This window comes from Notothenia coriiceps, unplaced genomic scaffold (assembly GCF_000735185.1).
Source record: "Notothenia coriiceps isolate Sejong01 unplaced genomic scaffold, NC01 NC01_scaffold00037246, whole genome shotgun sequence".
Taxonomy (NCBI): Eukaryota; Metazoa; Chordata; class Actinopteri; order Perciformes; family Nototheniidae; genus Notothenia; species Notothenia coriiceps.
Window position 1 is genome coordinate 21926610 of NW_011369947.1, and position 11433 is coordinate 21938042.

Below are 11433 nucleotides of genomic sequence, written 5' to 3' on the forward strand. Positions count from 1 at the left end.
TGTATATGTATTGTTATAGAAAATCTTACCTCACTGTATAAGTCTAATTTCTTATTTTATTTTTCTGTTTTAATTTAATTATAGTGTTGGTACAGAAACCAAAATGATTGGGAAATGTAGACTTTAATTCATAGTTTATTTTAATTTTATTGAACAAAGTAGCTGAAGATTTTAAATCATGTCTGGACACAAAGTAACATAAAGAAAGCATTGATGTTCAAAATATCAAACGAAACAATACAATCAAGCGGTGGTTTTATGGGAATCTGAGTGAAAACAAGTAAGCTTGCGTGTGTGTGATACCAACTATTGTGTTTCTGAAATCAGCTCAGCCTCCCTGTGTTTAGACCAAAGGGAGCAATTTGAGGCTGCACAGGGGAAAACACATCTCCACCGACCACTCCCCCAATTTGGCGCAAATTATTAATCTCATTAGGGTTCTTAATTTAAGGAAAGGAGGAAATTACAGAAGACAAACATTATTAAGGTGGGCTCAGATTCACTGCTGCAGACTCACAACATCAAAAATACTTTATAATTAGTTTAGATATTTATGATATGAATTTCAATATGTATTGTATGATTGTATTGATTGTTAATGTACTTGGGATAGGTTGAGATCAACAAAGTCCTCCTTACATTCACACAAAAAAAAATCCAATTAATCATTCAATACTTTTATGGCTTTTAACCTTCCCATTGAGCCTTAATTAGACCTGGTTTAAGCAGTGTTTTATGGATCAAATAAAACACTGATAAAACATTTTATATTACTCTCCCTACATGGATTATAAATAAAATCAAAAGGTGTATCTGTATCTGTACACCTGCATTTGCAAAAAAACATGCAGGTACACACATTCAGAAGTGCAGCCAAAACGGAAATGTATTGTTTTCACTATTTTACCACACATTAGGCACATATCCTTACACACCCACGCGGCAGCGCAGAAATACTGTACTATAATGATACATGTAATTGAATGCAAATCAGGCACGATAGGCCCAGCAGCACATGCATCTCACACACACACACACACACACACACACACACACACACACACACACACACACACGTGTTATGCAGCACGCGCCGTAATGATATCTTTAATTGACTCATTAACATTTCACACACATTTAGTGTGAAAACACACACTTCACATAGGAGCCTAATGACATAGTATCAGAATTCATTGAGATATATTTGTGTTGGACTCAATACATGCTTTCACACGCACGTACACGCGCACACACACACACGGACATAGCGTACACACGCTTTATTTATTCATGAGCATCATGCTGGATTGGACCCATATTTTGCTAACTGAAGGGCAGAGGTGGATGTGAGCGGGCAGCAGCAGAGTGGTCTCGGCCGGACAGAGCAACCTGTGCCTGGCTCTACCCGGAACCATTATGCAGACAGGAAACTACCATTTTAAAGCTAGCAGCATCGGAGGAGCCGTCGTCCATAGGGGGGGACACCTAAATCTGACACGGGGCGGAAAACAGCCAACCGAGGAGAAAAGACGGAAAAACACGACGCAAACAAAACAAAGGCGCCGTTTGGGAGAGGACGAGCAGTAAACCGGGGGAGCTGTAGGACTGAGGCGGCGAACAATGGACATATCGGGCCAGGCCAGCGGAAATAGTTTTTGTTAGCGAATGAAAAGCAGCCCTCCCGGGCCGATGGAGAGCCAGGCCTTTCACAGTGTTTTTCCATGGATGAAGAAAAAGGCCCCGCTGACGGGCAGTAGGTACACCGCTCTTACGGCGCACTCCCCGCTTGATGTTTTCACAATTTCACTCCCATGTTTCTGAGGTGTTTTTGCACCTAGCCATCGTATGCTACAAGGTAAGAAAACAAAAACAAAAGCTGTTTCCAGCAGCGGGATGTTGGCTAATTTGCTAGCTGCCAAGCTAAGCGCACAGCTAGTCTGCTAGTGGTGCTAGCGCAAAGCTATTGAAACGCGATACCTCCTTTATGTCAGTTTAGTTATATTTATCTGTAGTTCAACGCTTTGACTCACACAGTGTAGCTCAATAAAAAACACCTATGTGCTAATGTTATAAATGTGTTATACATTATATCATGGTCTTCAGCGCAGCGTTTTGGTAGTTGGTTACCGTTAGCTAATGGAGTGATTGATGGATGCTAGTAGTTTCTGGCGGATGAGTGATAACAGTCATGTCTTTCCATCTAACCTGCTCTTTCATCGGTGCATGTGTTTCAGGCTGTCTGCCTCAAGACACCACTTGTCGGCGGAGAAAGCAATCGTGTCTCCCCTAAAAGCCGCGGTCCAGCAGGGAGCCCCAGACCTGTGGATCAGCCGGTAAGATAGACACAACATGAAATCACACAACTCCAAATTTTCAAACTAAATGTTAGCTTTAATTTGTCCGGTGTGCTTTCTCCGCTAGTAACTCATAGTGCCTATTACAAAATATGGGCTTAAAGGAGCATCAGCTCATGTATACTCGCATATATCTGAGCAGTAATAGCATGCTTATTTCAAACACTGATGCAGAATCAGCAGCGCAGACTACCTGATCAAAACGTTTGTTTGGGTTTAGACAAGGCTTAAAACAGGATGTTCACTTATGTATTCTACTGTGTATATCTCAATTTGCCCCTTTTATTATAAAGATAATATTGTCCCAGTAATACACTACTTTTGCTATTGCATTTTTTGCCTACATTTTTATCTTATATTGATATCATGGAACAAACTCAATGAGGTAATAATTAATAAATTACTTCCCTCTTAATGTTTTATGTTGGAAAAATAAAAATCAATATGTATGTACAGGTGTACAACATCCCTCACATCAGATTTAAAACTAATTTAAACATAATCTTGGCACTTTATTTATACTCGGTACTTCTACTTCTATTTTTTTTAGTCCTTCAGGTAGAACGTTTTTTTTGCTCCCGTGATGTAACAGGACACAGGGAGGCAGAGTGTTCACTCTTAAGGGGATTTGAGCCCAGGGTCACATTCAGCCATGTCGAACCTTATGTATATAAAATGTAGAAAGCATTATGTGATGAACACCCTGTTGCAAATCTTGCAGTTTCTTATGTTTTTCTGAGATAATTTAACACAAATGTTCACACATGTGTATGCCCTTTTAGAGTGCATTTAGTCTGTTTTGAACAGAGTGCTTATACGGATTTTTCACATTGGATATATTTGTTTCCACCTCTGACCCACCAACCAAAGTGCAGCAAACAGACTTAAAATAGCAGTTTCAATGGATGGCATACCGTTAGGATGAAATGCACCAATCAACAACTACATGTTTCCAAAGGGTTTTCACATTGAACACATCCAAAGTCAACCTGTTGAATGAAATACATCGTGGGTGGGTGCTGGCTGAGAGTTTGTGAAGTGTTTTTAAAGGCAAACAATCAGTAGCATGTGATAAACAGATTATTACCTTTCTGTCTACTTGAAAGAGCACCTGGCGCAACATGTGTGAACTAGTTCCCCGATAGAGATCTAGATTGAAACTCTGTGGTGGGGATCACGTGTTTGACTGCCCATTGCCTTATGTTTCTTACTTAGATTAAAATAAATGTATCATAAATCAAAATAAACTGACGTTTCTTATCTTTGTGTTATAGCTCAATATATTGTCATAGTAACATGTATACGTTTTCCTTGGTTACTGCACAATGCCACAACATTATGGGATTTTAAAGGGGCCCTATAACGCAATTTTTTTTTAGGTTTCATAATTGTATTGTGTTCCTCTATGGGACATGTCTTCATGCGTTAATGTTCAAAAAGGTCTTAATCTTTCTCATTCTGCCTGTGCTGCAGCACCTCTTTTCACCCTCTGTCCGAAACCAGAGCCCATTTCCCAATTAGTTGAAGTTGGACAAGTGTTTGTTTTGTAAAGAACATTTCTTAGCTCAAGCCCTACTGTCTGGTCCAGATGCTTTCCTTTTTCCTTGAGAATCTGATTCATACAATTATCTCATGATCGGAAGGAAAATAAACTTCTTAGAGCTGGATATATAACAGGAGCATCGTTCTTATTAATATCGCGGTTGTTTGGCCTTGTGTTCATCATCTTTCAAACAAATATCAACATTGAAGCATTAGCGTTTAGCTTTTTGAAAAACGTTTCACACATAGAGCCACACATTGCTTTAAGTAACAGCAGGTTTCCGTATTCTTCAGAAAGAAATCTGCTTTTATTTCTGGTTTTCAGATTTTAATTTTTATATATTGCTGCTGTATATGAATTTCCTGTCACTCTGCCAAGCTTCAGACTGTACGCAGATGTGACGGTACAATAAGGATGTTTGGCTTCTCTGGTTTCTGTCCCAGGGGAGAGTCATTCATGTCGAGCCAGAAGGAGGTCAGAATCAAGTGCAAAGTTAACCTCAGTCTTTAAAAAAAGGATGTCATCCAGACAACACAGATGAAATACTTTCTGTTCTAGGCTAATGTTTTGGTCGGAAGACAAAGCAGCAAGTTGTGGATTTCAGCGGAACAAAGAAGCATCTTTTTCTAATTGTAAAGCAGATGTCATAGCTGGCAGCCATGTTATCCAGCAGGAGGTGGACAGGAGTCATGTGGCATTTTGAGCCACACTCTCATTTCATTTCCCTCTAGGCTCTATCTACTGCTCTCAAAAGTGTGTATACCGTGCAAAGATCTACAAATAAATCTGTCAAATCCTAGACTTCAGCACTTTAAAGGGATATAACGAATATGTCATAATACATTTTTCAGATCATTTCTTATTTTGTTTGTCTGCTTTGTCTCTAAAATGCAATTTTTAAACAATCATTTGATTAAAACTCCTTTCACATTAAAACAAAGACAGAAAAACACATTGTGCAAGGTGATATCCTTAGTTCTTTAACTATTTTAAGATAAAAATACAGTCTTGTTGCAACAGGTTATATAGGTTAACAACAGCAGGTGTTCATTCATTGGTTTAAAGCTGGCTGATATTAGAAAGCCAGCCAATTAGAATTTGACCAGATTGTACAAACAATACATATTGCAGTGTGCTTTCTAAGATTACTACAGAAAGATAATTGCACTGTTGTGGCCTCTCATTCTGAAAAAATAAGCAGTAACCTAACTGTCCCCTGAGTCTGAGCGGGATATTGTCGATATCATTTGATTTTTTAGACAAATATTTTTCATTAGACTTTATCTTTAGTGGGAAATTAAGATTTAGAAGAAATAAATGCATTACACTAAGCACCTTTTGAAGAAAAAACACGTTTTCAATAATGAATAATACATCCTCAATAATTCCTCAGCAGGCTCAATAAATGAACTGTTAAAATGTAATTTAAGGTAAAATAAAGATTACTGAGGCTAATAAATAAATAAATGTTAATCTTTATATATTTATTCATATATTTAACATGGAAAGTGCACATTAATCAACATTTCTGTAATGTGCCAGAGTTAGCCAATCTGTAGTGATCACCCTAAAGACACATTTTAGTTGTTTGTTTTGGTTCCCTTTGAGACATTCAGCACCCAGGTTGTTTAGGCTCTGAGTGAAAGAAAAACCATAGTGTTGTTGAACTCTGTGCCAAAAGTGTTTTGTTTATCTCTGTATCAAGTCACTAAATCTCTGACATTATTGTTTCTTGTCCCCCTCTCATTCTTTAGGTTGCCACAAGAACTCCATGAGGGGACAGTAGGCAACAACCAATGGTTCTCCCTCCGCTGATATAGCACACTCCTTTCCATGGAACTGCTGACCTGATTTTCTAAATACTATGGAACACTTTGAAGAAACACTACAGACTCTTGTTTTTAGTATGATTTAGTTTAATGCCTATTTATGACCCTTTTTTATAAAATCTCCCAGAAGCACTTGCAGGCTTCCCTCTTGAAGGAAAAACTAATAGTGATACAAAAAAATCAAGCATCTGCTTTTTTTGGATTATAGCAGTTTGTTGGAAGTTTGGGGTCAGGACTACTTCTGAATATCCCAACTTGTCCCAGCTGTTTCTAGCATTAAAGGCTTAGTGCAAGCAGCACTTTGCACCTCACGGATTGGAAGATGTTCCAATTCAGCAAGTACCCCATGGACATTTTAGAGATGCTGAGCGGACACCAGGCCCACCAGTTTAAAGGCCTGGGATTAGAGCGGCAGCTAAGCCACCAGCAGCAGGTCCAGCTGCAGCACCAGCAGCAGCTCCAGCAGCAGCACCAGCCCTCCGTTGACGGCTCAGGAAGCCTGCTCTCCGGCCTGGGCCTAGGACCCCTCCAGAGTTCTCGGAGTAATGCCTTCGCCGACTCTTCCTCGTTATTTGCCAAAATGAGTGCCCCCCCCTCATCAATCTCTCATCAGAGCCAGTCGTCTTCCTCTCACAGCTCCAGAAAGTCCAGTAAAATGAGCAGTGGGAGCGCGAGCTCGGGATACCCCCAGTTCCTGCGGCCATTCCACCCGGCCGAGGCTGCTCTGGCTCAGGAGCAGCTCCACTCTGGGATGGGACGCTTTGACTTTGGTAGCGGCAGCAGCGGTGGGATTGTCACTCCCGCACCCCCACCTCCACCGCTGCATCCAGGCCTCTCTGTCCCCCAGCCCTCTGCTGGTCCCCCCACTTCCTCGCCCTCTTCCTCCACCTCCTCAGCCAACCACCCCTCCGGCAGCACTGCGGTCCCCTTAGTGGGCCAGTCCGACCCCCGCAGCCTCCACCAGCAGTTCAGCTGCATGCTGGCTGCCAACCAGTACTTCCTTTCCGGCGTCCCCACCAACAGCAGCCTGGAGCAGTTCCTCGTGCAGCAAGGCACTCACAACCACTTGGGTTTGGGTCTCAGCCAAGGGCCCATCGACTCCAACTCTGGCCTGGCTCCTCCCCCTTCCCTCCACTCTGCACACAGCCACGGCCACTCAGCTCCACAGCTCCAGCAGCAGCAACAGCAGCTGAGCTCTCACGCCTTATCTCATCCACACAGCCACACTCACCACCCTCACCCTCTCCACCCGGCGCCCCAGCCTGCCCCTCTGGGTGGCTTTGATTTCCAAGGCATTCCAGTCCTCTCCTCTAACCAGATAGCATCGCTAATGCAGCAAGAGGCTGGCCTTTCCCTCCCCCTGCCCCTGCACCTGTCCCTCTCTAAAGACGATGCAAAGACAGGAGACAGCTCGTCTTCATCTGCTTCAAGTGGAGGAAGCAGGAGAAAGAAAGCAATGGCGGGCTACCTCCCCCAGAGGAAATCCGAGACTAGCCTCCAGACCACTCACAGCAGCAGTGTCAGTAACTGCCACAGCAGCTCGAGTGGGCACAGTCAGAGCTCCTCAGCGGTCCTCGTGGGAGGAGCACCTGGGGGTGTTGGGATAAGTGGCATCGGAAGTGAGCCACAGCATTCCTCTCACCACTCATCATCCTCACGGCAACAGCAGTCATCCTCCAGCGTCTCCTCCTCATCGTCGGCCCCTCCTTCTAATTCCACCTCTGTGCTTGTAGCCAACGGTAACCAACAGTTGTCCAAATCCCAGGACAGTCACAGTTCATCCGGCCAGCCGGAGCCAGAACCCCTCTACCACTGTGGTGAATGTGGTAAAACCTTCACCCACCTCTCCAGCCTGCGAAGGCATCTCCGAAGCCACGGCTTGACACCAGAAAGCCAAAGCAGGAAGTCTGACTGTAACTCCCCAGGCCCAGAAAGGGTATTCTGCTGTGGTCAGTGTGGGAAGAAATTCAAAAAGAGGGGTCACCTCATCCAACATAGCGTCACCCACTCAGAAAACCGGCCTTTTGCCTGCAACATCTGCCAAAAGTCCTTCAACCGGCGAGAGTCTCTTACGAGACACGAGAAGATTCACGACGATAAGCCTTTCCGCTGCCCGGCCTGCGGCCGCTGCTTCCGGGAGAGCACCTCTCTTCTCAACCACGCTGCTTCAGGGGCCTGTGGCAAACCTCCTCGGAGTTCAAAAAACCGCGCCAGCAGCGAAGGGAGCGTATCATCCAACCCGAGCAGCAGCAGCAGTAAAATGGGAAGCAGTGGAAACAGGGTGGGACTCCCAAACGATGGGGCAGCAATGGCCAATATCAAGTATGCAACAGATTTTTCCAGAAACCGTTACCAGAATCACTCGCCCTACAGCGGGGTGGACGATTACAGGCGATCACAACCAGCGTCCCTGTACTCCCCAGAGAGTCTAGCCAGTGAAATGAACAACCAAACTCTGCGTAAGGCCCCATTAGCCCCAACTCTGCACCCCCACCCACAGCCACAGCAGCAGCACCACCACCACCAACAGCCGCCGCAGCAGCAACAACCACAGCCACACCTCCCCCTCTCCTCCCTATTGGATGATTCAGAGGATGAAGTCACCAGCAGTGCGATGTCAGCCATCGCTGCTGCAGCTGCTGCTTCCTGTGATTTAAACGCTGAAGGTCGGGACGGAGAGAGGAGGGATATCATTGGAGGCCTCCTCGGAGGGTTGGGGTTTGGTAACCTCAGCGGACCGTCTTCTACATCCAGCCTCAACGGTGCCACATTGCCTTTGACCCACCCTAGCCAGCCCCACACAAAGCCCCGGAGGCCAAGGAAGCCCCGAGAGAAGAGAGACCCAAACAACATCGTCAGGAGGAGAAGAAGCCCCGCCCCTCCAGGAGATGGGTCAGAGCGGCCATACAGCTGTCAGGTCTGTTGCAAACGCTTCAGGAGGGCGGAGACGCTGCGGCGCCACACCCGCGTCCACACGGGCGAGAAACCTCACGCCTGCGACGTGTGCGGCAAAATGTTCCGCGAGCCTTTCCACCTCACCAAGCATCTGACCGTGCACTCGGGTCAAAAGAACTACAAATGCAATCTGTGCGGGAAGATGTTTGCCTATGCACAGAGCCTGGTGAGACACGGGAAGCTGCACAGGAAAGGCGAGATCGACAGCCAGGGGAGGCGGGTCAAAGGTGCTGCCGCTGCTGCTGTTGCTGCTGCTGCCGCCGCCGCCGCCATCAGTCAGGTCGGCCCCTCAGGAAACTCTGACTACTTCTCATCCTGCTCCCAAGGAGAAAAGTCTCCCACATCTGGCACCCCCTCTCAGAGGCTTTACACCTGTACAGTGTGCTGGAAATCATTCCGCCACTACTTCCACCTGACGGCACATCAACAGACGGTCCACGGGGGAGGGGTCGGGCTGGAGAAGTCCTTTCGATGTGAAGTGTGCGGTAAAGCCTTCGCCTACTCCAACAGCTTAGTGCGCCACAAGCTGTCTCAGCACGGCATCGACCGCAACGGCCAACGGGTCAACCAGTCCCAACCCTCGGGATACTCCCCGGTCTTCTACGACTCAGGGTCAGGTTCTAACTACGCCGGGTCTTCAAACATGCAACAAGGGGCTCCTGGGCAGCAGCAGCAACATCAACAACACCACCCTTTTCACTACCGCTCGAAAAACATCCAAAAGCGGCTTGGTCAAAAAAAAAAAAAAACTAAAAAGCAAGTTCTGATCCACAGCATCATGAGAGACGGAAAGCTGGTGGGTGTTCCTCTGAGTAAAGACACCCGCAAGAAGCTGATGCTTCTAAGGAAAAAGAGGGGCAGACTGCAGGAGGCGCTCAAGAAGAAAAAGATCCTGGCGCAGCTGAGGGTAAAGGGCTGTGTGGTGAAGGCAAAGTCGTGGAGCGGAGGCGCCGTCACAGTCACCGGCCTCTCCTCCATGGAAATCCCCATTAAGCGCTTCCCCTGCCCGATCTGCCCCAGCGCCACCTACGCCCTCCCGGGTGCTCTGCTGGTCCACCGCGCCATCAGGCATCCTCCGAGGACCTCAGGCCGCAGCGCCCGCCTGCGCTGCCAGGTTTGTGGCAGGCGCAGCAGCTCACTACACAAAGCCTTGAAACACCGGGGCAAGCATCTGAAGCAAGCCGCGTTCCAATGCTCCAAATGTCGACACCGCTTCTGGAACTCGCTGCTCCTAGCCCGCCACGACCTCTGCTGCCGGGGGCCGCCCATCAGCAGGGGCTGGGAACTGATGAAGATGAAGTCCCCGCTGCCAGAAAGCGACCAATCGCCGGCCCCGCTAGCGCTGCCGGCTCTGGTTCAGCCCGAGAGATCAACAGTACTGACTGAGTACAGCCAGTAGACAACAAAAAAAAAAGACTGTTTTCTAGACTAGATTGTTTTGATGTTTTATTTTTTTTAGATAATCCAAGAAGCAAGCAAGAGCTAGCACGTTTTTTTAACAGAACAAGTGGGGAGGGTTTAGTGTAACTACCGTAATACCCCCACAATGCACCCTGATAAATCTGTATACAATCCTGACTCACTGCAGCAGAGGGGGTTGGAAATGAGGACTTCAAAAGGCCCTAAATCGCCCTCATCACCCTTCTGCAGGGTGGAGGAACTCTACACACTTTTTAGTAGCACCTGTTTTAAAAAACGCATTAATCCAGTTTCATCATCATGTTTTATTTTATTCCTCCTATTAGCAGTGTTTGCGCATAATATGGATTGGATGCGGATTGTAGAAGTGAGGTACCTTTTTAGTACCTGTTTATTTTTTCAAGTTGTTTTCACATTATTCACAGTTAATCCGTATAGTCTGTGTCTCTTGCTCTGTATGTTTATTTGTTTCCCCCCCCCAGTGGAGAATCTCCCACTTTTTATACTGAGATCTGCCCTGCCCTTTTAAGCTAAATTAATCTATTAAGAAAGATAAGTAAAGGGTCTAATCTGTCACGAAAAGGCAGATTGATGTGCTAAAGTGACTGAAAAAGGAAAAGTATTGGTGACCATGTTTTTAATGTACACTACTTTTGTCATGTTTGTAAAGAGGCGTGGAAAGAAAACCAACTTTTAATGTGTTCAGGATTCGAAAAAGGACAACAGAAATAACCGGAGTGTACTGAACAATTCGTATTATATTTTATTATATATTGATTATTTGCTGTTTTTTACTCCAAGTATCCTTTCTTTTATCATTGTTGGTATTGTATGGGTGGGAGGGAACGAGGTGGGGTCTTTGTAAAACAGCAGGATGAGTATATGTATCGATGTGATAATCCCCCCCCCCCCCAGTACCCTTTACCCGCTCCCTCATTGCCACAGTGAAGCCCAATTTTTGTAACCACAACGTGTACACATAGTTCATTACTTAGGTCCTGTCCAACATGTTCTTTCTTTTCTGTAAAACTAAAACATGTAATATTACTAAATACTATCCTTTTTCTTTGCCTAAAAGTGAGTTGTTGAAAACCTAAATCAAATTAAAAAAAAAACATCTGAATGGTACTTTTTGTTTAATTTAATGTTTAAAGCTAAAGGCACCCGTCCACCTGAAGATTATATATCTAACTAATATTAACCTGTGGTTCGTTTTAAAATATTCCTGTTTCCTAGGAACATTTCAATTAAATACTGAAGGAAAGAGCTCACTTAAAATATTACATTGAATGTATTATTGGAAATATTATTGGCCTTCCTATAATCTAATGTT

General features: G+C 45.2%; 2 protein-coding genes across 4 annotated transcripts in view; one reads left to right on the forward strand and one right to left on the reverse strand.

Annotated features, from left to right (window-relative positions):
• Window positions 1-11433, reverse strand: part of LOC104966124 (stromal interaction molecule 1) — a 583137-nt gene that overhangs the window by 494053 nt on the left and 77651 nt on the right. The window lies entirely within an intron of this gene.
• LOC104966120 (zinc finger protein 865-like) lies at window positions 1257-11095 on the forward strand. Of its 2 annotated transcripts, none has more exons than XM_010795266.1 (3): window positions 1257-1855; window positions 2235-2333; window positions 5652-11095. In XM_010795266.1, exon 3 carries the CDS (start codon window positions 6049-6051, stop codon window positions 10078-10080), a length of 4032 nt encoding a protein of 1343 aa, XP_010793568.1. In that variant the 5' UTR covers window positions 1257-1855; window positions 2235-2333; window positions 5652-6048; the 3' UTR covers window positions 10081-11095. The 2 variants fall into 2 exon arrangements, with proteins under 2 accessions (XP_010793568.1, XP_010793569.1); XM_010795267.1 differs by having other exon boundaries at window positions 1257-1753.